Source organism: Salmo salar, chromosome ssa17 (genome assembly GCF_905237065.1).
Source record: "Salmo salar chromosome ssa17, Ssal_v3.1, whole genome shotgun sequence".
Lineage (NCBI taxonomy): Eukaryota > Metazoa > Chordata > Actinopteri > Salmoniformes > Salmonidae > Salmo > Salmo salar.
The window spans coordinates 64,842,648-64,869,619 of record NC_059458.1 but is presented as its reverse complement, the minus strand read 5'-3'; the positions used below and the strand labels follow the sequence as shown (position 1 = coordinate 64,869,619).

The 26,972-nt window shown below is 43.9% G+C and overlaps 1 protein-coding gene across 5 annotated transcripts in view; it reads left to right on the top strand.

Moving 5' to 3' along the window:
* Positions 1 to 25,271, top strand: part of tulp3 (TUB like protein 3) — a 39,304-nt gene extending 14,033 nt beyond the window's left edge. For 2 of the 5 annotated variants that reach the window (XM_014153594.2, XM_014153592.2), the window contains exons 2-12: positions 361 to 402; positions 6,485 to 6,536; positions 14,089 to 14,251; positions 15,280 to 15,486; positions 18,642 to 18,775; positions 19,068 to 19,259; positions 20,061 to 20,173; positions 20,347 to 20,464; positions 22,348 to 22,446; positions 22,867 to 23,038; positions 23,188 to 25,271. In XM_014153594.2, the coding sequence (XP_014009069.1) occupies positions 361 to 402; positions 6,485 to 6,536; positions 14,089 to 14,251; positions 15,280 to 15,486; positions 18,642 to 18,775; positions 19,068 to 19,259; positions 20,061 to 20,173; positions 20,347 to 20,464; positions 22,348 to 22,446; positions 22,867 to 23,038; positions 23,188 to 23,321 (1,426 nt within the window). In that variant the 3' untranslated portion in view covers positions 23,322 to 25,271. Of the gene's footprint in view, positions 1 to 360; positions 403 to 6,484; positions 6,537 to 9,224; positions 9,578 to 12,682; positions 12,737 to 13,022; positions 13,838 to 14,088; positions 14,252 to 15,279; positions 15,487 to 18,641; positions 18,776 to 19,067; positions 19,260 to 20,060; positions 20,174 to 20,346; positions 20,465 to 22,347; positions 22,447 to 22,866; positions 23,039 to 23,187 lie in introns of those variants that run through there. The other 3 variants (XM_014153596.2, XM_014153595.2, XM_045699972.1) reach the window with 3 other exon arrangements.
* The last annotated feature ends 1,701 nt before the right edge of the window (positions 25,272 to 26,972 follow it).

Below are 26,972 nucleotides of genomic sequence, written 5' to 3'. Positions count from 1 at the left end.
TCATTCACTGTCTGGGGGACTGTGACCACGCCACGGTCATATAGGTGTTAATTTGTAGTACTACTGTACAGGCCACTGTCTGTTCTATATCTGTTAGCTCAGGTAGGCCTATTTTAGATAAATTAAAAATATATTGCTTCATATGTGTTATGGACTGGGGATCGATTTACATTTCCCTGTAAGCTAGAAAGATCATGTGCTTCTCAAACTGAAGGAGTACACAAGCGTTGAGACAGAGTGTCAGAACAGTACCAAAGCATCCCGTTTTAGCATCGTTCTTTTTGGTGTCACTGATCTTTTGCTAACTCTATTCTTCTCTGTGTCCTGTGTTACCTGTTCGAAAACCCCATGGCCCTGAAGACCCTCCAGCTCCGCCAGCTTCTCCTCTACCTCAACAGCAAGGTAAGCAGCACAGATGTTGGATCTTAACTTGATCACCCAATGCAGGCAATTTAAAACTTGGAGTATATTTGAGGTTTGTAAAGGCTTCTGAAGTTTGTAATTTCCACTTTGAAATTTCAGACTTGATTTTCCCTTACGAAAAATGCATCAACCCCTACAAAAAATGTCCAATAATTATAAACCACATAATAATTCACATTTCCTGTTGCTGCAAGATTATTCTCCTGCTGTAGCAAACTGGCTCAAATTAAGATCCTACATCTTTAGCACCCATCCATTTTTTTTATTCATAGTACAGTCCAATAGGTCAGTTGACAGACTACTTCAGAAATGCTCTGTTTTTGTGAGTGCCAGGTAAAGACCCTGTAGTGCAACCGGTGAAGTGAAATTTGCGCAGATCAGTCTGGATAAGGGTCTACTAGAAAGAGCTAAGACTAAGTTGAGTGTTGGGAGATGGATAGCCATATTGATTGTGGTGTCAAGTAGATGGATGGATTCAAGGAATGTCCACAGTGGCCACACACAGTCACTCTTCTACCTCTAGGGTTGAATGGGGACACTTTTCGGGTGTTAGAGCCACCTAAAAAGGGTCAGTTTTACAGACCGGTACGTTTAATGACAGTATCCCAACTATGTTTTTTCCCCCCTATTCCAAAAGAGGTCAAACACACTTTGGTAGTAACCATATCCACCAAGCCTCCAGCCTTTCCCCAGTGGAGAGTATTCCCATTGTGTCTCCACCCAGGTCCCTAGCTGGACAGCCGTTGAAAATAAAGATTCCCCTGCTTTTCCTCCACTCCTCCCCCTGGCCTGGCCCTCCTCTGGACACCCTACACTCTTAGAAAAAAGGTTAAAAGGGTTCTTCGGTAGAACCCATTTTGGTTCCAGGTAGCACCCTTTTTGGTTCCATGTAGAACCGTCTGTAGCAAGGGTTCTACATGGAACCCAAAAGGGTTCTACCCGGAACCAAATAGGGTTCTTCAAAGGGTTCTCCTATGGGGACAGCCGAAGAACCCTTTAAGGTTCTAGATAGCACCTTTTTTTCCCTGAGAGTGTAATGTCCATCCCGGATGTGTAATTAACACCTCCCATCATCCTTTACTCGTCACTACCGTCACCAACACCTGCTCAGGGCCATGTAATGGCTTCCATGTGGACAGATCTGCACACCTGTATGGATAGCGCTGCACTGAGTTGATTAGACTCGAAGAGGGCTGTAACAATCAGTACACTAAAACAGAGTGCTCTGCAGCCTCTGAGATGACTGATCATTAATGTTAAGCTGACCAACAGGGGTTGTTGAATAAATAGACAAGCAACTCGCCAAGTCAGGTCCAAAACTCATTGGTTCGATGACATTGGTAACATTTCTTATTGCCACAGAATGTGGAATTTCAATCTGTAATCATTTACTTACTTACTTACTTAGCCTAATGATTTTAATCCATCATTCTGATGTCGGAGGACGTGGCCAAGTCATCGGTGTTGTTGTCTGTAATAATCTGAGTTCACGTAATAGACGGATGATGTATGCCTCTCAGCAGATGATCGTCCTGCTTTCTATTCCTCTTGGCATTTGGTGACGGTCCTTCAGAAACGGTGATGATGACATAATGAGGCCCTTATATCCTCATGGAGAGAGAGTTAGAGTAAATCAGTGGTATGGAGAGATTGTTATTTACTGTAGATAGTTGTGCTTAATGAAGTTCTTGTCCTACTCCTGTAACACGTTCTGTCTGAATGGGAGATGTAAAGGGTATAGTACAGCCCAGGCTGTTTGACAGCAACAGATGTTATGAGCATGTGGACTGACAGAGAAATTAGTGAAGCCCAGAGATGTTAAATTGTTCTGAGAGATTTCAGCAGGTGGTGGCAGAACCTTGTTTTTTTCCTCCCAATCTTCAACCATCCTCCATCACACACTCCCCCATCCCTTCATCACACACTCCCTCATCCTCCATCACACACCCCCCATCCTCCATCACACACTCCCTCATCCTCCATCACACACTCCCCCATCCTCCATCACACACTCCCCCATCCCTTCATCACACACTCCCCCATCCTCCATCACACACTCCCCCATCCTCCATCACACACTCCCACATCCTCCATCACACACTCCCTCATCCTCCATCACACACCCCCATCCTCCATCACACACTCCCTCATCCTCCATCACACACTCCCCCATCCCTTCATCACACACTCCCCCATCCTCCATCACACACCCCCATCCTCCATCACACACTCCCTCATCCTCCATCACACACCCCCATCCCTTCATCACACACTCCCTCATCCTCCATCACACACCCCCATCCCTTCATCACACACTCCCCCATCCCTTCATCACACACTCCCTCATCCTCCATCACACACTCCCACATCCTCCATCACACACTCCCCCATCCTCCATCACACACTCCCCCATCCTCCATCACACACTCCCCCATCCTCCATCACACACTCTCCCATTCTCCATCACACACTCCCCCATCCTCCATCACACACTCCCCCATCCTCCATCACACACCCCCATCCTCCATCACACACTCCCCATCCTCCATCACACACCCCCATCCTCCATCACACACTCCCCCATCCCTCCATCACACACTCCCCCATCCCTCCATCACACACTCCCCTATCCTTCCATCACACACTCCCCCATCCTCCATCACACACTCCCCCATCCTCCATCACCCACTCCCCCATCCTCCATCACACACTCCCCCATCCTCCATCACACACTCTCCCATTCTCCATCACACACCCCCCATCCTCCATCACACACTCCCCCATTCTCCATCAACCCCCCTCCCCACATACACTGTGTTCTTGCAGTGAGAGTGTCTTGTAGATTATGTCTGTCAGTGAGAGTGTCGTAGGTTATGTCTGTCAGTGAGAGTGTCTTGTAGGTTATGTCTGTCAGTGAGAGTGTTGTAGGTTATGTCTGTCAGTGAGAGTGTTGTAGGTTATGTCTGTCAGTGAGAGTGTTGTAGGTTATGTCTGTCAGTGAGTGTTGTAGGTTATGTCTGTCAGTGAGAGTGTTGTAGGTTATGTCTGTCAGTGAGAGTGTTGTAGGTTATGTCTGTCAGTGAGAGTGTTGTAGGTTATGTCTGTCAGTGAGAGTGTTGTAGGTTATGTCTGTCAGTGAGAGTGTTGTAGGTTATGTCTGTCAGTGAGAGTGTTGTAGGTTATGTCTGTCAGTGAGAGTGTTGTAGGTTATGTCTGTCAGTGAGAGTGTTGTAGGTTATGTCTGTCAGTGAGAGTGTTGTAGGTTATGTCTGTCAGTGAGAGTGTTGTAGGTTATGTCTGTCAGTGAGAGTGTTGTAGGTTATGTCTGTCAGTGAGAGTGTTGTAGGTTATGTCTGTCAGTGAGAGTGTTGTAGGTTATGTCTGTCAGTGAGAGTGTTGTAGGTTATGTCTGTCAGTGAGAGTGTTGTAGGTTATGTCTGTCAATGAGAGTGTTGTAGGTTATGTCTGTCAGTGAGAGTGTTGTAGGTTATGTCTGTCAGTGAGAGTGTCTTGTAGGTTATGTCTGTGGCTGGGTAGAGTAGCGGTGGGTTCCTCTAACTCGCTCTGTGCCTCTGAATAGACTCCCACTGCTACTCCCACCTTCTTCTCCTTCTCCACTGTAGCTTAGCAACATGTACCCAGCAGGCCTTTTCACAGGAGTCCAGGAAAAGTAGTCCCAAACAACAGCCACCATTCTGACGGCCAGAGACAGGACTCTGTGGAGAACTGTGTTTTAGATCTAGACTTGCTGTTGCTTTGTAGCACAGTAGTGCTGCTGTCTGATGCGTTGTTCTATTGCGTTACACAGTCCTGATACAGTATCATTTTTGACCTCACCAGGAAAGTGAGGAGTTTTGTAGCTTGAGCCCTAAGCTTTTCTCATCAAGTTAGCCTTTGTGGTCATGAACAACTCCTGGACAAAATGATATCTATTAACAACTGCATGTTTTTTTACAGTATGCAGATCATGCAGTCAGGCTAAGCTCAAACAGTTATAGCCTAAGGTATGACAGTAATCCTGTATGACAGTCTTAGTTATGCGCAGCAGTGAAACTGCTTTTTCAAGCGAACACCTTGGTAACATTCAATTCTAGCTCTGCCAGGAGATTTCAGTGGGTCGTCCGCAGTTATTATTCACAGCAGCAATGCCCCCTGGTGGAATTCCATTGAAAATCATTAGTGTCATTGATGTTTGTGCATGACAAAAGTAATTTTTCTAACAATGGTTTACAGACAGATTATTTCATTTATAATTCACTGAAGTTTACATACACTAAGTTGACTGTGCCTTTAAACAGCTTGGAAAATTCCAGAAAATGATGTCATGGCTTAAGAAGCTTCTGATAGGCTAATTTAAATTATTTGAGTCAACTGGAGGTGTACCTGTGGATGTATTTCAAGGCCTACCGTCAAACTCAGTGCCTCTTTGCTTGACATGATGGGAAAATCAAAAGAAATCAGCCAAGACCTCAGAAAAAAATTGTAGACCTCCACAAGTCTGGTTCATCCTCGGGAGCGATTTCCAAAAGCCTGCAGGTACCACGTTCATCTTTACAAACAATAGTACGCAAGTATAAACACCATGGGACCACGCAGCCGTCATACCGCTCAGGAAGGAGACGCGTTCTGTCTCCTAGAGATGAATGTACTTTGATGCGAAAAGTGCAAATCAATCCCAGAACAACAGCGAAGGACCTTGTGAATATGCTGAAGGAACAGGTACAAAAGTATCTATATCCACAGTTAAACGAGTCCTATATCGACATAACCTGAAAGGCCGCTCAGCAAGGAAAAAGCCACTGCTCCAAAACCGCCATAAAAAAGCCAGACTACGGTTTGCAACTGCACATGGGGACGAAGATCGTACTTTTTGGAGAAATGTCGTCTGGTCTGATGAAACAAAAATAGAACTGTTTGGCCATAATGACCATCGTTATGTTTGGAGGAAAAAGGGGAAGGCTTGCAAGCCGAAGAACACCATCCCAACCGTGAAGCACGGGGGTGGCAGCATCATGTTGTGTGGGGTGTTTTGCTGCAGGAGGGACTTGTGCATGTCACAAAATAGATGGCATCATGAAGTAGGAAAATTATGTGGATATATTGAAGCAACATCTCAAGACATCAGTCAGGAAGTTAAAGGTTGGTCGCAAATGGGTCTTCCAAATGGACAATGACACCAAGCATACTTCCAAAGTTGTGGCAAAATGGCTTAAGGACAACATAGTCAAGGTATTGGAGTGGCCATCACAAAGCCCTGTCCTCAATCCTATAGAAAATGTGTAGGCAGAACTGAAAAAGCATGTGTGAGCAAGGAGGCCTACAAACCTGACTCAGTTACACCAGCTCTGTCAGGAGGAATGGGCCAAAATTCACCCAACTTAATGTGGGAAGCTTGTGGAAGGCTACCCGAAGCGTTTGACCCAAGTTAAACAATTTAAAGGCAATGCTTACAAATACAAATTGAGTGTATGTAAACTTCTGACCCGCTGGGAATGTGATGAAAGAAATAAAAGCTGAAATAAATCTTTCTCTCTACTATTATTCTGACATTTCACATTCTTAAAATAAAGTGGTGATCCTAACTGACCTAAGACAGGGAATTTTTACTTGGATTAAATGTCAGGAATTGTGAAAAACTGAGTTGAAATGTTTTTGGCTAAGGTGTATGTAAACGTCCAACTTCAACAGTAGATACACCGATGGTATGATTTTCAATACCTTTTTCAAAAAGAAATAAGGCCCCTTCCGGTAATACCAAATACCCCGGTATGGTACAGAAACGGTATGAAAATCTGTATGCCACCCAACCTCGATCAGGGGTGCATTCATTAGCACTTTGAGATATCAGCTGATGTAAGAAGGGCTATATAAATACATTTGATTTTATTTTATTTTTATTTGATTAGTGACCACTGTAGCATATTGTTTCTTATTGGAAATATAACAGATAACAGATGAGACCCAGATAACAGGTATTAACCACAGAACCACTTGTATTATGTCTCAGTCAGATATGAGTTATGAGTGGATAGTAACCATTTTGTCTTTCGTCTCTTCTCAGTGCCCTTGATGATGACAGCACCAGCCTCAGGCAGCAGAAGCTGGAAAAGCAGGTAATGACTAACTTTATTAAACACATTAAACTAGTTACGCCACATACAGCACCTGTTCATCATCATAGCCACTCTATAGACATTACAGCTCCCATATAGACACTGCAGCTTCCATATAGACACTACAGCTCCCATATAGACACTACAGCTCCCATATAGACACTACAGCTCCCATATAGACACTACAGCTCCCATATAGACACTACAGCTCCCATATAGACACTACAGTTCCCATATAGACACTACAGTTCCCATATAGACACTACATCTCCCATATAGACACTACAGCTCCCATATAGACACTACAGCTCCCATATAGACACTACAGCTCCCATATAGACACTACATCTCCCATATAGACACTACAGCTCCCATATAGACACTACAGCTCCCATATAGACACTACAGCTCCCATATAGACACTACAGCTCCCATATAGACACTACAGTTCCCATATAGACACTACATCTCCCATATAGACACTACAGCTCCCATATAGACACTACAGCTCCCATATAGACACTAGACACTACAGTTCCCATATAGACACTACATCTCCCATATAGACACTACAGCTCCCATATAGACACTACAGCTCCCATATAGACACTACATCTCCCATATAGACACTACAGCTCACATATAGACACTACAGCTCCCATATAGACACTACAGCTCCCATATAGACACTACAGCTCCCATATAGACACTACAGCTCCCATATAGACACTACAGTTCCCATATAGACACTACATCTCCCATATAGACACTACAGCTCCCATATAGACACTACAGCTCCCATATAGACACTACAGCTCCCATATAGACACTACATCTCCCATATAGACACTACAGCTCCCATATAGACACTACAGCTCCCATATAGACACTACAGCTCCCATATAGACACTACAGCTCCCATATAGACACTACAGTTCCCATATAGACACTACAGTTCCCATATAGACACTACATCTCCCATATAGACACTACAGCTCCCATATAGACACTACAGCTCCCATATAGACACTACAGCTCCCATATAGACACTACATCTCCCATATAGACACTACAGCTCCCATATAGACACTACAGCTCCCATATAGACACTACAGCTCCCATATAGACACTACAGTTCCCATATAGACACTACATCTCCCATATAGACACTACAGCTCCCATATAGACACTACAGCTCCCATATAGACACTACAGCTCCCATATAGACACTACAGCTCCCATATAGACACTACAGCTCCCATATAGACACTACAGCTCCCATATAGACACTACAGCTCCCATATAGACACTACAGCTCCCATATAGACACTACATCTCCCATATAGACACTACAGCTCCCATATAGACACTACAGCTCCCATATAGACACTACAGCTCCCATATAGACACTACAGCTCCCATACAGCTCCCATATAGACACTACAGCTCCCATATAGACACCACAGCTCCCATAGACTTGTTCAGGGTATATGTCATGAGTATTCTATTTATGATGCAGAAATGACCAGACTAGTCCATATCTTATATATCTAGAGGCATTTTGCGTTTGATGTTTTGGTTGTTTTTGGTGTCTTTTCATGTTTTTGTCAGAATTGTTTTTGAGGTCTCAGTCCATGTTTATAGCTGTGAGCCTGTCAAGCTTGAACATTTGACTGGCAGCGAGTGTATAAATGACCTGGTTTTCTGCCTGTCACTCAGGCTATGAATTTAGTTGGCTTTGTAATAGCATTTGTATTTCCGACCATCAGCACAGTAAGGCTGATTGTCATGAAACCGAGGGAAAACATTGTGTCTTTGAACTCTTTTATTTTCAAAGGAAGTACAATTTGTCCAATTAGCAGAAAGAAACGTATTTTTCCTGAAGTGAATTGTTTTAGCACTCATTGTAGAGATAAAGCACCAATCTGCTCCTTTCTCAGCGAACAGCTCTTCCTGGTCTGCGTGTTTGATGATTGTTCCTTACAATCCCTCCTGCCTTCAGTGTCCTTATCACCACCCACGCTGTTTTAAAGTGAAACTGACTGATTTGGTTTAAGAAACCAGTCTTAGGCAACAGTCACACAATGGAGTAAAAGATGGATGAGATGATTGGTAGGCACATAGACTGACTCGATGGATGTGTCCCAAATGGAACCCTGTTCCCTACACAGGCTCTGGTCAGAAGTAGTGCACTAACGAAGTAGTGCACTATGTAGGGAATAACCGTAGAAAGATTTCAGAAGACAGTCTGTGTAGTACGCTGTATGCCTACAGATGTAGGATCTTCATTTGTTGCTTTTGTTGCTGAGAATTTCCCTGTACAGCAGGAAATGTACACTTGTAGTATATTTCAGTTTTAAAAAGGCTTCTAAAGTTTGTAACGCTAAACCTAACCCTAACTACTAACCCCTTACCTTAACCTTAATTCTAACCCTAACTATAAACCTAACCCCTATGCTTAAAATAGCCTTTGTCCTCATGAGGACGTGGGAAATGTCCCCACAAGGGAGAATTTTCCTTGTTTTACTATCCTTGTGGGGACTTTCGGGGATTTTAGGTTCCCACAAGGATAGAAAAACCAACCCACACACAAACACAGACACTTGCAGCACCTCTATCCCCCTCCCTCCCTTTCTCCATCTCACTCATTCTCTCTCTCTTCCCCACTCTACCCCGGGGTGAGTAACACCACTGATTCAGTTAGTGACAGTGACCACCCAGTCACACGCACATACACTCTAGTTCTCTCTCACTCACACTCTCTCACACACACTCTCTCACAGGCTGAGGAGGAGACACGGACTCAGAGTGAGAGGGAAGCTGGTGTTGCGTGGTTATCCTTGTGTTAGTTGTCTGATCTGAAAGCCTGATCCAGGGGTAGAGGGGGGCAGGGAGACAGAGGCATGCCCGGCATGAGTGCTGCTCGGTGGGAGAGAGTTTAGACGGGCCGGGTCTCACAGAGCATGGAACCCTGAGCTCCACAGAGAAACTTCTGCACTTCACTGTTACTCTCTGTCTCACTCCGGACACCAATGGACAGGGTGGGTCAGCACCTCTTATTCTCTGTTCTGTTTATGTCATTTATGGTTGACTATTTTGATCTGAGAGTAACATGGGAAGTTGTGTGTGCACAGGTACATGCTTGCGTGTGTGTATTTTGGTGTGTATATGTGTGTGTGTGTGTGTGTGTGTGTGTGTGTGTGTGTGTGTGTGTGTGTGTGTGTGTGTGTGTGTGTGTGTGTGTGTGTGTGTGTGTGTGTGTGTGTTTGCATATGTCCGTGCTTGCGTGTGTGTAGTGTGCATGTGTGCGAGCATTTGATTTCAGCTCATCCTGGTGATATCATTGTTAAAGCCTGTCTCTGGTGGTTCACACTTCCGTGGATGTGGGATATCTCCTAGTCTGCTATTTTCATTAGGCCTGTACAATGTCTTGCTCCCACAGCCTCAGGTTGGTGAATGAAACAGTGTATTGAGTCATATCCTTTTCTCATATCCTATCCTCTTAAGTCTTTTGTTTAAATGGACAATAATACAATGGATTGTTTTAATTGTAGGGCAGTTTTGTTTCTAGTAGCCTATGTTCTTTTCTGCAGTTTAAAAGAAAATATTCGGATATTTTATGATTTAGAGGTATGATCTGTGGAATGGTGGTGTACTGGGAACAAATAGCCTATTCCACAGATTCTATCAACTCTTTATGATGCTGTTTGAATATGCAAATAGTTGAACAATGAGTAGCCTAAAGCATAAATATTCCTCATTTTCCGGCCATACTCTATGTTCGGATTATACACTCTTAGAAAAAAGGGTTCCAAAAGGGTTCTTCGGCTGTCTCCATAGGATAATCCTTTTTTGGTTACAGGTAGAAACCTTTTGGGTTCCATGTAGAACCCTCTGTAGAAAGGGTTCTACAAGGAACCCAAAAGTGTTCCTTCTATACCTGGAACACAATGGGTTCTACCTGGAACCGAAAAGGGTTATTTAAAGGTTCTCCTATGGGGACAGCTGTGTAACTGTTCAACGTTCTACATAGAAAAAAAGGTGCTAAGAGTGTAGTCCAAGCAAGCTATGAACTAGGTTAGAGTTCTGTTCAGTTTGGATAGGGTTAATTCAGTGAAGTGAAGTGTCGTTGCCGCTGATGAGTTCTGTCAGCGAGTGAGACACTTCAGTGTCTGCTCTACTGCTGTCAGTTCTTGTGAGGTAACCGTTCTGTAAAAAAGTTATCATGAGTAAAATCCAGGAGTGGCCATTGCTAAGATTCCAGCAGAAATAGCATCTTAGTTACAGATCAATATAACACCAGTGAGAGAAAAACAGCTTACACGAATAAGGCTAGTAAGAATTTCCCAGACAGTTTACACAGGAAGACTACTGCTAGCCAGTTTACACAGGAAGACTACTGCTAGCCAGTTTACACAGGAAGACGACTGCTAGCCAGTTTACACAGGAAGACGACTGCTAGCCAGTTTACACAGGAAGACTACTGCTAGCCAGTTTACACAGGAAGACGACTGCTAGCCAGTTTACACAGGAAGACGACTGCTAGCCAGTTTACACAGTAAGACTACTGCTAGCCAGTTTACACAGGAAGACTACTGCTAGCCAGTTTACACAGGAAGACGACTGCTAGCCAGTTTACACAGCAAGACGACTGCGTGCCAGTTTACACAGGAAGACGACTGTGTACCAGAGCAAAGACGGGAAGACGAAGAAAAACACTAGACAAAAGAGTTTCAAAGTTTAATCATTTCCTGGGTCAGATGTTATGCTCTTGATAACATTTTTAAATAGGATCTCATCGTGAAGCATTGTGGGGCTTTTGTTTCTTGTTTACATGGAATCTGTATCCTGTGTCCAAATTAACAGTCTGATAATCCATTCAGATGTTTTATTCATTTGTCTGCTATTTTTAGCCTTAGAAGAAAATGAAGAGGCGAGCCCTGTTCCCCTCTTGAAGGGATACTTTAGGATTGTATCTACTTCCCCAGAGTCAGATGAACTTGTGGATACCATTTGTATGTCTCTACGTGCAGTTTGTAGGAAGTTGCTAACTAGCGTTATCACAATTGATAACTAGTGTTAACGCAATGACTGGAAGTCTATGGTAATTGCTATCATGCTAATAGATGCCATAGACACCCAGTCATTGGGATAACGCTAGTTAGCATTGGCTCTGGGGAAGTAAATAAAGGGCTTCATTGCCAAAAGCCCGAAGTGTCCTTTTAAAACAAAGCCTGTTTGAAATGTAAACCATCAGACTCCAAGCTGAAACCATTAAGCTCCCAGAGGCCTTTCATCTGGTCTTATTTTCATTTTAATCAAAGACAGAGTCTGGGTATTTAATGAATATAATTTTTCAGGTGCACCTTGAGATTCAGGTGTCAAATAGAAGCAGGCCATGGTAGTGTGTGTGTGTGCACGAGCGTGTGTGTGTGTGTGTGTGTAGGTACAGCGTTACTGTGCTTTTGTGTGTGCGCCTATGTTGCATTGGCCCTGAATGTGTGTTGCGTTAGCCCTGAGTAATAAAACCTTTCTGTAGTGGTGGATAATCAGCACAATGAGGCTTCAGAGAGACAAGGACCTCTCGTCTCTTTCCAGCCCAGTTCGTCACTAAACACCACTTGTTGTTTTGATGCTCCCCACTAATTGATGCAGTTACGTAACCCATCGCCTGCTTTGACCAGAGACCAGGACTGCAGGGCCAACTGATGAATGTCACCATAATTCATGGAAATTGACCATTTCTCTAGTGTGAAGCTTTTTTATATTCATAGAGACATTGTGCTGTGTATTGTTTAGCCAGAAATCTAAAGGGGGCTAACCCTCGTCGTTGTTGTCCCTAGTTTCCCAGAGTGTTTGTGATGGCTGTGACAATGTCAGCTCTAATGATCCCACTGCCTTGTCACTGTCCTCTGTCCCCAGTCTCTCTGTCCCCGTACTGAACAGAGCCTCAGCCAGCACATAGGGTTCCACAGGAAGCAGCATTTCCAACTCTAGGGTTACTAAGTAGTTTGAATTGTTTGCACTGTATGTGAAGCACTCTGTTACTTTGTCTCATAGCATCTTTTACAACAGTCTAGGCTTACTTGTCCAGGACCCATGTAAAAGGTTTTTCTAAATTGATTTCAATGGATTTGTTGCTGAAGGTTCCTTCACTGAGTGTTACGATCATCTGAAGAACTGGACCAAGGTGCAGCGTGGTAGGCGTACATTTTACTTTTAATAAACATGACACTGGAAAAAATAAATAAATACAACAACGAACGTAAAGCTATATGCAGTGCAGAAAGCAACTACACACAAACAAGATCCCACAATCACAGGTGGGAAAAAGGGCTGCCTAAGTATGATCCCCAATCAGAGACAACAATAAACAGCTGCCTCTGATTGGGAACCATACTAGGCCAACAAAGAAATAGAAACCTAGATATGGCCACCCAAGTCACACCCTGACCTAACAAAATAGAGAATAAAAAAGGCTCTAAGTTCAGGGCGTGACACTGAGTAGCTAACTCTCTTATGTCCCATTTCCTCTAGTTGTATTGCTAGGATACAAGGTCCATTATTCTGTGACCTTTACTATGAGATAAATATAGCTTTGTCAACCTTACCTCACCTGTCCTGTTTCTATGCGAGTTGCTTATTCTGCCTTCCAATTTAGTCTCAAAGATACCAAAGGAAGAAAACATGACATTTTACTGTGGCTGAATGATTTGCCAGTTCGGGTAAGAGAGCTTGTGTGTGTTGTTTACAAAGCCATCTGGGGTTCCATTTTGAGATTCACATTGAATGGCCATCATGTTCTGTCCTCTCCCTCAACAACAGTGGGAGTGGTGAAAAGACAACAACAATGAGTGTGGAGTCTATCAAGGACACTCTGACACGGTTACCATAGGAACATGCATCTTATTTGACACCCCAGAAAAGAAGCTGGCAAGCCACAATAATGAGTTTTTTTGCTCATTTGTTTTGTCGTATTGCTTAAGATAACTCTGAGAGCACTCTTTTTCAAAACAACACCACCAAGTGTCTGATAAGGACAGAGTCGTTACTGATTGTCTGGTTCTCAGCATTTTGAGTGATCTGGAGAAGGTCTAAGGCTGTCTGTATAAGGTTTAATATAGATTAGTGTCTGGCTTGATGATGAGGAAGTCATCATAAAGTAATTCTTCCCCAGAGTCAGATGAACTTGTGGATACCAGTTTTCTGTCTCTGCATCCAGTAGGAAGGAAGTTAGCGGTCGTTTCGCCAGCCAATGCTAACTAGTGTTCAAGCAATGACTGGAAGTACACAGTCTACAGGTATGCATTACATAGCAGCCAGACCTCTATGATTAAAGAGTGTTTTAATGAGGGAAAGGGATGGTGTCCTCGGACTGTGGGGAAGAGAGGCCAGGTATACCTGGACAGATACAGGGTCCAGCGAGAGAGGATCACTAGAGCCTTATCACCAGCTGTCAGTCCAGCTGTCAGTCTGGGGCAGGGAGGGAGGGACGGACAGACAATATTTGCATGGTATACTCTTACTGTCGTAATTCCCCTCCCGTCCACAGAGGGCGCTGTTGGAGCAGAAGCAGCGGCGGAGGCGGCAGGAGCCTCTGATGGTGCAGCCCAACCCAGAGGCCCAGCCCAGGCGCTCCAGGCCTCGGCGCAGTGAGGAGCAGGCCCCGCTGGTGGAGTCACGCCTCAGCATCACCAGCGATGTCATCATAGACGGTGAGCCTTGGTTCTTGGGGTTAGCTACTGTACTAGCTAGTGTTTCCGGGGTCAGGTCGCACAATCGGGAGAAAGTAATGGGTCTGAGGAAGCAGGATCAGTGTTGAGTGATTGAACTCCAGTCCACAGTCAAGAGATAGACAGTTGTTGGTGTTGGCTGTGAAGAAGAATACTTTAATGATCCATTTGCTTTCCAGTCCAGAGTGAGGGCAGTACATCAGGTGAGGACAGTGAGAGGGAGTGGTGGGAGAAGGTGGGGCCAGGCCCCATGTTGCCCAGGAAAGCAGGGAGACGGGCCAGTCATGGAGCTCGCTCTGGAGGAGCAGAGTGGCCTTCCAGATCGAGGTAGAGGAGACCAGTCAGGAAATACCAGACTAGAGAAAAAGTGCTTATATAGAATAGGATTATAAACATTGGTGCATCCCACTTCTGATACCAATCACCTGTACATTGACATGCAACACATTTTAGTCTCTCAAATACTGGGATACAATACAATGTTCCTACAAACAATCAGGAAACTAATATGTTGAGGTGTGTGTGTGTGTGGTGTGTGCGTGCGTGTGCTCGCGCGTGTGTCTAATAACGCCTCCCTCAGTCTTGGGACATGTGGAGAAGCGACTGTTTAAGGTAGTGGAGGAGACACCCAGGAAGCTGTTCTCTCTGATGCCCTGAGGGTCCTTCAGATGGGGAGGAGAGAATCACATTCAGAGAGGCAGAGCAGCATTCAGACTCTCAGGCAAGAAAAGGGCCACCTGCTCATTGCAGCATATCACTCCATAGCACAAGGCTAAGCTCTGACATGAACATAGAGTAGAGCTACTAGAGAGAAATGCAGCTGCAAGCAGACGGCTAAGTAATAAGGAGTAGGTACAAATCAAATCACCTCAGGGAAGCACAGATAGAAGCACTGGAATACAGAACAGCTCTTGGAGAAGTAAACAGCTGGGTGCTCAAACACACAGACAAGCAGGACAAAGTCATTAACATAATTCAAAAAACGTCTGTGAATGCGCCTCACCCTGCAGGTATCGACGGCCCTGCTGCCTTCATGGGCTCTGAGGACCCAGACCTGGGTGCCAAGATCCAGATTCTGTCAGTGAGCAAGTCTCAGCCCCTGTCCCTGTCCCAGTCGCTGCCCCAGTCTCCCCCCGCGGAGGAGCCAGACCGGGACGGGGACAAGGAGACTCTGCTGGAGCCCAAGACGGACATCCATGAGCTGCTGCAGAAACGAGGTGAGCCGGGGGGGCTTGAGAAGGGGGTCAGATAGGGAGTCAGGACAGCCAGTTTGGACAGAAGGTAGGAGTGTTAAAGCAGAGTGTTATAAAGAGTTCTGTAAGTAGGTAAGGCTGGGGGGTTTCCTGAACACCTTACCTGACCAGGAAATACTGCGGGACCTAGTTATGGTCAGACCATGTGACCAGGAAATAGTCCTAGCCCTATGGCCTACACAGCACAGACAATGTCTCATACGCAGTAGTGCTATAGACAGAAGGCCTAGGAGAGTGTGTACACATGCGAGTCAGTCATTTATATCCTCATCGTCATCTACCCTGATAAATCCTCTGGGTCGAATACCAAGCAGCTTCAGAGATCACATCCCGTCTGCTGCTCTGGCGGGCCTCACGGCTACACCGACAGGGCACTCAATATAAGTGCCTCTTTCACACCTCTGGGCTGGTAGAGGCACTTTGTAGTCTAGTGAGAGGACAGGCTGAACTGACAGAGAGAGAGAGAATGCAGGATGGGATGAGAAGATAAAGAAAGCAAAGGAGGACAGATGAGAAATGGGAGCGTATCTGGTCAACATCGTTGTTCAGGGACAGTCTCAAGAACTTTGAAGGTTGTGGTTTATTGTTGCAGCTGTTGCTGCTGTCCTTTCAGTTACCCTCATTAAAAGCCATTGCGCAGTGCTAAAACCTTTTCCCTGCTCTGGGATACTACCTCCTCCCAGGGCGGAGGGTGAGGTTGATGGTGACACAGTGAGAATTGGATCATTTTATCATGTGTAAGGGGCAAGAGTAGCATCAACCTACCACACAGTACCTATTTATGCCACCTCTCCTCCTCTCCTGACTGGTCCACGAAGAGTGTTGAAGTCTCTTTAATTTCCTGAGACTAATTCATTATCCTTCTGTACTGTTACTGTGCTAAATGACAAGCTAAATGAAGGTAGCCAGGTCTATATCCGGGAGAGAGATGTATTACCTAGTTAAACCTGAGACCCAGATTAAGGGCAGCATATTACTGCATTAGCCTCGGTTTTTAAGGATCTTCTCCTGGACAGCAACAAGAGGGCAGGTGACACTCCCCTCTCAATAATGCAAACCTTCATCATGAATGAATGTCTGGTCTGCTTAGTGCTACTGAGATCCAGCCTGTCCTCAGGTGCCTTTAGATAGTATCTGTCTGCCTGGCTGCCCATGCTTTTTTATTTCCCAGTGGAAATGAATTGAAATGGAAACGGCAAAGGATTAGTAATAGCCTACTGCTTCCATTTGGATTTGACTTGGGGACGCTATTCAATCAAAACTGGTCAGCTAGTTCCCAAGTTCTTCATGTGCTGTGAGACAGAGAAAGGGGTTGAAATGATCACGTTGCAAGTTTTGGTTTTACAACCTGAGCTTTGACTTTTCCATTTGGCTGATATAGTAAAAGCAGTGAGTCTACAAAGCTTTGTGTGTTGTTTTAATTGATGCCTTTGAGTCACTATTAGAATGTAGTTGACATTTGCGGTCTGTATTTCATGTTTGGCAGTACCCTGACATTTAGACATATCTCTGGGGCTGGATGGAGTGAACACCACTGTATACATATTGTTTCTAGCCACGTTGGCCAATACATATGTGTCTGTCTGCAGAGGCGTGGGACATCTCTCTCAGCCCCTCCCCCTCTCTGACTGACCCCGCCAACGACAGGGTGGTCCAGTTGGTTGGTGCAGTGGAGGAGGGCCCAGAGGAGGGGCCGGAGGAGGGGCCAGAGCGCCCACTGTCTGCCAGGGAGTAACTACTCCAGTCAGGTAGTAGAGAGCAGCCTGCCGTTCCCATGGTGACAGGGCTGTAGTGAAGGTTGCTGGGTTTCTGTCTCTCTCCCTCCCTCCTTTCCTCTCTCTGCAGCACTAACTCTATGGAGCAGAGGTGAAACTAAGGGAGGATACGACAACAGTGAATTCTATAGTTACTGATAATAACCTAGTCATTGGCTGTAAAGTGCTAGATATCATACTCTAGCCTCAAGCCACACTGAAGAAAAACATTTCATATTTCTTGTATCATCAACAATGGAACACATTGCGAGCGGACATTTTTCCCCTGCTCACTTTGAATTATGCTTTCGCACCTAAAAAGTGCTTTCTCATTAAAATATTCCACAGCACCAGCCAGTGTCACGGCTGGTAAATCCAATTAGCAGCATTACTGACACCTGTCCAGAGCAGCTCCCACAAAGGCCTGTCTGACCACACCGTGCTGGGTCTGTCTGGCTGGTATCTCTCAATAGGATTTCTGCTTTCCCTCGTTCCTAACTAACTCTTTACATTGGACTATCAGGGCCGCTTTCTCGGACACAGATTACTCCTGGACTGAAAAGCATGCTTAACGTGCATTTAGTACAAGCCTAGGCTTAATCTGGGTCCAGGAAACCTGGTCTCAGTGATGGATAAAACACACTGAAGATGGAGAATCTATTGTCTTGTATTTCAACAGTATTCTTTCCAATGTGGAAATGTATAGGGCTCTGAAGTGGACTAACAGTGGTGTCTGGGGATAATGAAGGCTGCTGGGATGGCTAGAGGTTCATAACAGGTCTCTTCTATCGTAACCTGGTTACTGGGTAGTCTCGTCTTCTATACAGAAACGTTTTTCCTCAATGGGTCTCAACAGTTACTCAGCACTATTTCGCTTCCGCTTTCCTTCCCATCCTCTGCCAGCTGTTTTGAGGTTAGGTTGTCTCCTCAAATTGTTTGAGGACTACGAAATATTTTTAAAGAGCAGTTTTAGCTGCATATTGTAATATGTGGCCTTTTCCGATTGCAGAAATATTGCATCAGTTCATATTTTCAACTGGGGTAGTATGATGACTTAGTTGGAACAAATCAAAGGCTATGTGATCAAAAACAAAATTTGCATACATTTGAAGAAATACGTTGCCCATATCCATTACATGCAGGCTAATCACAATGGGTCCCAGGAGAAATAAATCTCTCCTTCTTGAGTCATGGCAATAAGAACCTATGGGATTACTGAGGAGATATGGAGGAGTTTTCAGCTTGGCTGGGCATCTGAGATGATCTCTCCTGTCTGCATAGAACCCTGGGTCCTCCTGATCCCAACCAATGGAGTGTAAGCTGTAGGCCACATCTCCCATAGTGCACTCTTTCTCCCATGACCAGGTCTGTCAGGCAGTATGAACTACGAAGAGGCCAGTGAGGATGAGGAACACGGTAATGAAGACCGGACACGCTCGCTGTCCTCCAACCCAGAGTCAACCCGGCCTGCGTCTGCCTCCAGCACAAAGTCCAACACAGTGAGTCCAACCATATAGTTGTCTCTGTCCTGTCATATCATTAGGAGCACATACACAGCTATGTGGCTATGGCTTGTGAGATTTCTAATGGATTCATTACACATGGCAAATCAACTTGTCACTTGAAGACACTGAAACAACAAGATGGCAGATGAATGTTGTTCCCCCTACTCCTGGACCGTATCTCCTTTATAACAGTGATTGGCCGGTATGTTTTGTGACATAGCAGTGTGTGTGTGTGTGTGTGTGTGTGTGTGTGTGTGTGTGTGTGTGTGTGTGTGTGTGTCCACAGGAGTACGAGACACCGGGGTCGCCCACGGCGGAGAGCGCCCTGATCGAAGTGGACAACCTGGAGGAGTTTGTGGTGCGTCCCGCCCCCCGCGGCGTCACCATCAAGTGCCGCATATCCCGGGACAAGAAGGGAATGGACCGCGGCCTGTACCCCACCTACTTTATGCACATGGAGAGAGAGGACGGCAGGAAGGTACATTTGACCTCACATCCTGTCATGGTGGATTAACATGGAGACAAGACCTTAGATAGATTTACAGTCAAGATAGATTTCTTTTACCATCTTATTTCACGGGCCTGTTTAATTTTCTTTTCCTCAATAGCTACATTTGAAATGGTATGAGAATATAAAGTAAAAGTAACACCTGTTTTGATTGCGCTGATTAAAATGACGGTTTGTGAGTTTCCCTCTCACCCTGAGTTTACTCTCTTTATTTCACCCTGAGTTTACTCTCTTTGTTTCACCCTGAGTTTACTCTCTTTGTTTCACCCTGAGTTTACTCTCTTTGTTTCACCCTGAGTTTACTCTCTTTATTTCACCCTGAGTTTACTCTCTTTGTTTCACCCTGAGTTTACTCTCTTTGTTTCACCCTGAGTTTACTCTCTTTATTTCACCCTGAGTTTACTCTCTTTATTTCACCCTGAGTTTACTCTCTTTGTTTCACCCTGAGTTTACTCTCTTTATTTCACCCTGAGTTTACTCTCTTTGTTTCACCCTGAGTTTACTCTCTTTATTTCACCCTGAGTTTACTCTCTTTGTTTCACCCTGAGTTTACTCTCTTTGTTTCACCCTGAGTTTACTCTCTTTGTTTCACCCTGAGTTTACTCTCTTTGTTTCACCCTGAGTTTACTCTCTTTATTTCACCCTGAGTTTACTCTCTTTGTTTCACCCTGAGTTTACTCTCTTTGTTTCACCCTGAGTTTACTCTCTTTGTTTCACCCTGAGTTTACTCTCTTTGTTTCACCCTGAGTTTACTCTCTTTATTTCACCCAGCTGTTTCTTCTGGCTGGGAGGAAGAGGAAAAAGAGCAAGACGTCCAACTACCTGATCTCAGTGGACGCCACGGACCTGTCACGCGAGGGAGAGAGCTTCATGGGGAAACTGAGGTAGGACCATATCTCACAACTCTAAATATAATTCTAAATCTTTGCTGATGAACAATTTCCATATTGTTTTGAGCCCTCGGCTGCATCTGATAACCCTATTGGGTGTGAAGTGGGATTGTGAGTGCTGGAGGGACATTGTAGACTCTAATGGGATTGGTCTGGTCATCCTGCAGGTCTAACCTGATGGGGACCAAGTTCACGGTGTATGACCAAGGCACCAACCCCTGTAAGAACCCTGGAGCTCTGCTGGAGGAGAGCAACACACGACAGGAACTCGCAGCCATCTGCTATGTGAGTGCACACACACACACACACACACACACACACACACACACACACACACTAGAGGTTGACCGATTATGATTTTTCAACGCCGATACCGATGCCAATTATTGGAGGACCAAAAAAAGCCGATACCGGTCGATTTTTTTATTTATTTATTTGTAATAACGACAATTACAACAATACTGAATGAACACTTATTTTAACTTAATATAATACATCAATAAAATCAATTTAGCCTCAAATAAATAATGAAACATGTTCAATTTGGTTTAAATAATGCAAAAACAAAGTGTTGGAGAAGAAAGTAAAAGTGCAATATGTGCCATGTAAGAAAGCTAACGTTTAAGTGCCTTGCTCAGAACATGAGAACATATGAAAGCTGGTTGTTCCTTTTAACATGAGTCTTCAATATTCCCAGGTAAGAAGTTTTAGGTTGTAGTTATTATAGGAATTATAGGACTATTTCTCTCTATACGATTTGTATTTCATATACCTTTGACTATTGGATGTTCTTATAGGCACTTTAGTATTGCCAGTGTAACAGTATAGCTTCCGTCCCTCTCCTCGCTCCTGCCTGGGCTCGAACCAGGAACACATCGACAACAGCCACCCTCGAAGCAGCGTTACCCATGCAGAGCAAGGGGAACAACTACTCCAAGTCTCAGAGCGAGTGACGTTTGAAACACTATTAGCACGCACCTCGCTAACTAGCTAGCCATTTCACATCAGTTACACCAGCCTGTTTGAATGAATGCTTACGAGCATGCTGGTGCCTACCACCGCTCAGTGAGACTGCTCTATCAAATCGTAGACTTAATTATAATACAATAAACACGCAGAAATACGAGCCTTAGGTGATTAATATGGTAGAATCCGGAAACTATCATCTCGAAAACAAAATGTTTTTTCTTTCAGTGAAATACGGAACCGTCCCGTCATTTATCTAACCGGTGGCATCCCTAAGTCTAAATATTCCTGTTACATTGCACAACCTTCAATGTTATGTCATAATTACGTAAAATTCTGGCAAATTAGTTCGCAACGAGCTAGGCGGCCCAAACTGTTGCATATACCCTGACTCTGCGTGCAATGAACGCAAGAGAAGTGACACAATTTCATGTTAGCAGGCAATATTAACTAAATATGCAGGTTTAAAAATATATACTTGTGTATTGATATTAAAGAAAGGCATTGATGCTTATGGTTAGGTACATTGGTGCAACGACAGTGCTTTTTTCGCAAATGCGCTTGTTAAGTCATCGCCCGTTTGTCGAAGTAGGCTGTGATTCGATGAGAAATTAACAGGCACCGCATCGATTATATGGAACGCAGGACACTTTAGATAAACTAGTAATATCATCAACCATGTGTAGTTAACTAGTGATTATGTTAAGATTGATTGTTTTTTATAAGATAAGGTTAATGCTAGCTAGCAACTTACCTTGGCTTCTTGCTGCCCTCGCGTAACAGGTAGTCAGCCTGCCATGCAGGCTCCTCGTGGAGTGCAATGTAAGGCAGGTGGTTAGAGCGTTGGACTAGTAACCAGAAGGTTGCAAAAACGAATCCCCGAATCCCCCCCTGAACAAGGCAGTTAACCCCCGTTCCTAGGCCGTCATTGAAAATAAGAATGTGTTCTTAATCTGACTTGCCTAGTTAAATAAAGGTGTTAAAAAAATATATTAAAAAATCGGTGGCCAAAAATACCGATTACCGATTGTTATGAAAACTTGAAATTGGCCATTACGATTAATCGGTCGACCTCTAACACACACACACACACACACACACACACACACACACACACACACACACACACACACACACACACACAAATATAATTTAACCTGTAAGATTGTGTGACATTCTGATCTCCTGTGTTCTCTCTGCAGGAGACCAACGTTCTGGGGTTTAAAGGTCCCCGCAAGATGACCGTCATCATCCCAGGCATGAACATGAACTTTGAGAGGGTCCCCGTCCGTCCAAACAGTGTATGTATCAGCCCCATGGGACTGTACAACTCCAATCACTTCTAACATTTGTAGTCACTGTACTTGTATTGCACAGTAAGGGAGAGGGGCGTGTCAGAGGGCATGATTGATTTAAGACTCTAGCATTCTTACATCTTGAAATAGAAAATCATTTAGCACAATCTGAATAATGGAGGGAGTATTGAAGTCAACATCATGTAATGGAAACTGAGGCTAACCCACTAAGGGCTGTGAGATGTGGTCACTGGGGAGTGACGTCAGATCAGATGGTTTGGATGTCTGGGTCGTATTCATTAGGACACGCAACGGAAAACTAAATTGAGCATTCTTATTGGGTAAGTCAAGGTTGTCACTCCCTGTTTCAGTCCTATTTCTTCTGTTTAGTGCCTAATGAATACAACCCTGTTTGTGTGTTTCCAGGAGCAGGAGAGCCTTCTAAGTAAGTGGCAGAACCACTCAGTGGAGAACCTGATCGAGCTGCACAACAAGGCCCCCGTGTGGAACGACGACACCCAGTCCTACGTGCTCAATTTCCACGGCCGCGTCACACAGGCCTCCGTCAAGAACTTTCAGATCGTCCACGACAACGATCGTGAGTCGATCCGTCAGTGCTTCTCTCGACTCTTTCTCTCCTCTCTTTCTCTCTCGCTCCTTTTCACTCTCTATTTCTCACTCCCTCTCCTTGGGTAGAATGGAATAATGATTTCACATTATTGAGTCATCTCTTCTCTCTTCCCTCAGCGGACTACATCGTAATGCAGTTTGGCAGAGTGGCCGAGGACGTTTTCACCTTAGACTACAACTACCCCATGTGTGCCCTGCAAGCCTTCGCCATTGGCCTGTCCAGTTTCGACAGCAAACTGGCCTGCGAGTGACCAACCCCATCACGACTCCTAACTTGCCATTCCCTCCATGGCCTTTTCAACCCACTCCCTCCCCCTCCAGGACAACGCCAAGTCCACAACACCGCCCCTCCCCGTCACAGGATTCAGCGCCTTCCTTGTACAGTCAGCAGTCAGCTCGCCAGCAGTCTGCCACTATGGAAATAATCATGAACTATGACCTCTCACCCCTACGTGGTACATCCAATCATGGCACCCGAATCATGCTGACTTGGAGAGCTGATGAAGAGAGTGGGTGTGTGAGAGAGAGGACAAAAGCAAGTAGATTTGGGTGGAGGATATAGGATTTTCCTTATCGGCAGAAAAATGAAATTACCGTCCACAAAGGGAAACTTGTCAAATCATCAAGGCGCCTTTGTTTTTATTTGTATTTATCTGTAGTTCTGTTTCAATGAGTTTGTATTGCTTTTTGTTGCTTTAGCTGTTGTATATTGGTGATTTTATGTGTATTGAAATTGATTGAAAGGGAAAAAGGACACCAAGCATCATAGACCAAACTGTCGTGGGCACTCCCTGTTAGGGACAGGACTTCTAACACAGACTAGACCAGGTCACAGGAGATGGTGTCTTTGATTTATATCAGATTTGAATGTTTTATAGGCCTCAACACATGTCTGATGAACTTATGAGTTTTTAGCAGATGTTTTTAAAGTTGCCTTTAATGTTGATTCCAAGTGTCATTTTACATTCAAGTTAAAACCTCACGGGAAAGTCAATAGAGTTGTCCAGCAAGCACGATTAAAGGATTTTATTATAGTTTTATATAAGATATGTCTTAATGTTTGGACATACTGCTCATTTTCAAATATCATCAAATGTCAGCCTAAATGTAATTTCAATGTGTGGAATACAAGAGTTAGCCTGGAATCCAAACAATAGAGGAATATTCCGTTTGGATTCCAAGTGACAACGGTCGGCCTGTACTCAGTCTACATTATATGCCAAACTTATCTACCCATTTAAAATTACACCCGATTGAATAATAACACTACATTTTATATGTACTGTAACTGGAAGTGTTATTACTCTGTTCAGCAGACTACACTTGTACTGTACCAAGAAGTCATTGAGAACCCACTGGGCAAAATCTGGTTGAATCAACGTTTCCACGTCATTTCAACCCCAAGATTTGAGGTGATGACTTTGAATCAACGTGGAACACTGATTGGATTTACAAAAAGGAATTGCGTCTTTTTTTTAACCCAACTTTTAAATCCAATGACTGGGTTTGGTTGATTTCACGTTGGTTGATAACTCAACCAAATGTAAATCAAAACTAGATGTTGAACTGCCGTCTGTGCCCAGTGGGAAAATACTTTTGGGGTGACATTTAAGGTGCAAAATAGTTCAAATCTGTGCAAAAATAAATAAAAAGGTGGGCATAAAAAGTTAAGTAGAGTTTTAAGTACACTGAAAAATGCATAAATAGTGGCCTTTTTTACAACGCTCGTTGCTGAAGAAAAGTTTCAAATTGCATCACAATGCCAGATTATGACTTTTACGGTATTTTTTGCACAGGTTTAAACTATTTTGCACCATGTAAAAGTCACCCTTGATTAAAGTTTCAGCTGGATGGATGTGCTATAGAGATGATTCTGTCCAGTACTGTGATTCTTGTTCTTGGAGGATTAGGAACATTCCTGGGTAACCTGCAGGATGCATTTGATTCCTGTCCAAACAAGACAAACACTGATTATGTGTGACAGTGTTGGAAAACAAAGTTAATTCACAAGATGTACTGTTTGAAAGAGGGAAAGGGTTTGTTTGTACAAAATATATTAAAGAGAGAAATATAACGTTTTACTACAAGATACTTATGGGGAATTGCATTACATTCATAACTTAACTTTCTGACAATGTTTTGGGGATTGAATTTCAGAAATATGACTGTAAATAGAATAAATTAAGATATTGTAAAGTGAACAAGACTCCCCTTTGTAAGCTTAAGTAATTAATGTATTCAGTAAAAAACATTTATTTGCACCTACAGTGCTGTGAAAAATGATTTGCCCCCTTTCTAATTTTCTCTACTTTTGCATATTTTTGATACTAGATGTTATCAGATCTTCAACCAAAACCTACTATTAGATAAAGGGAACCTGAGTGAACAAATAACACAATTACATACTTGTCTAATTTATTTAATAAACAAAGTTATGCAACACCCTATGCCCCTGTGGGAAACAGTAAGTGCCCCCTTAAGCTCAATTACTGGTTGTGCCAGTTAGCTGCAATGACTCCAACCAAACGCTTCCTGTAGTTGTTGATCAGTCTCTCACGTCGCTGTGGAGGACTTTTGGCTGACTCTTCCATGCAGAACTGCTTTAGCTCAGTGACATTTGTGGGTTTTCAAGCATGAACTGCTCGTTTCATGTCCTGCCTCAACATCTCAGTTGTGATTAGGTCTGGACTTTGACTAGGCCATTCCAAAACTTCTAATTTGTTGCCTTTTAGCAATTTATTTTTGCTTTTTATCTAATATCAGGTTTTGGTTGAAGATCTAATAACATTCAGTATCAAAAATATGCTAAATAGAAAGGGGCAATGACTTTTTCACAGCACTGTACATTATAAACTTTCATTTGTAGGCTAGGTTGTAGCAACCTCATGATGGGTACAGGGAAAATGTTTGTATCATGCAGTAGCCAAACCTATCGCTGTTACACTGAACTGGGTGAATGGAATATGAATGACAGTCATCCAATATTCTGGAATAGAAATAAGGCCATGCTCATAAAAAAAAAATCATCAAATCATAAACGGAACCGACTGCCCCTGATGTATTCAGTAAACCCATTTATTTTCAAGAACATAACAACTTTACAGTTGATTAAGAACCTTTTTGAAAGCAACATCTAGAACTTATAATTTCTTCTTTCTACATTATCAAGTTACAATTGTCTCGATTATTAAAACATTTACAAAATATATCAAACTTGTTTTAGTGTTACATTTAGACCCTAACCCTAACCTTAAAATGGGACGTTGTAGAAACGTACTGTAAAAACGGTAATTGTAAAACTTCATAAAACACATATCTATTCTAAAAACATTCCAAGTCTTTGGAAGGCTTTGAACTTTATCATTTGGACTGGATACACAAACATTTTGTTTGATACAGTTTTGACTGATCTATTCTTGCTGTCTTTCACTTTAATTCAAGGTGCTGCAGTACGGTCTGGTGTGGAATGAACATCCAGTGAACAACAACAGTTACCGTCACAGGCAGCAACACTAGCTCTCCCAGGGCAAACCTACTCATTGACGTCCACCACTAGCAGTTCTTTGTATTTGATCAGGTAGTAGGGGTAGCACTGGCACCGGTCAAAAACTACAAAGATGGTGGGGTTGACCAGCTGGTCCACACAGGTGTCGTACAGATTGTAGTCCTCCTTCGTGGATCTGACGGGTGGCGGCCGGCGGTATTTGCACTTACCCACGCTCACCTTTCCCACCAGCACCTTGGCCAGGAACATGTGACGCACCCCAGCGTCAGGTGACACCGCAGCGAATGTGTTGGAGTAGGCGGCGTCGCGGGCGAAGTAGGAGCCGTAGCCGTACACGACCCCGTTGACTCCCGAGACGCGCGGGTCAAAATTGTTGTGGCAGATGTCCTCAATGAAG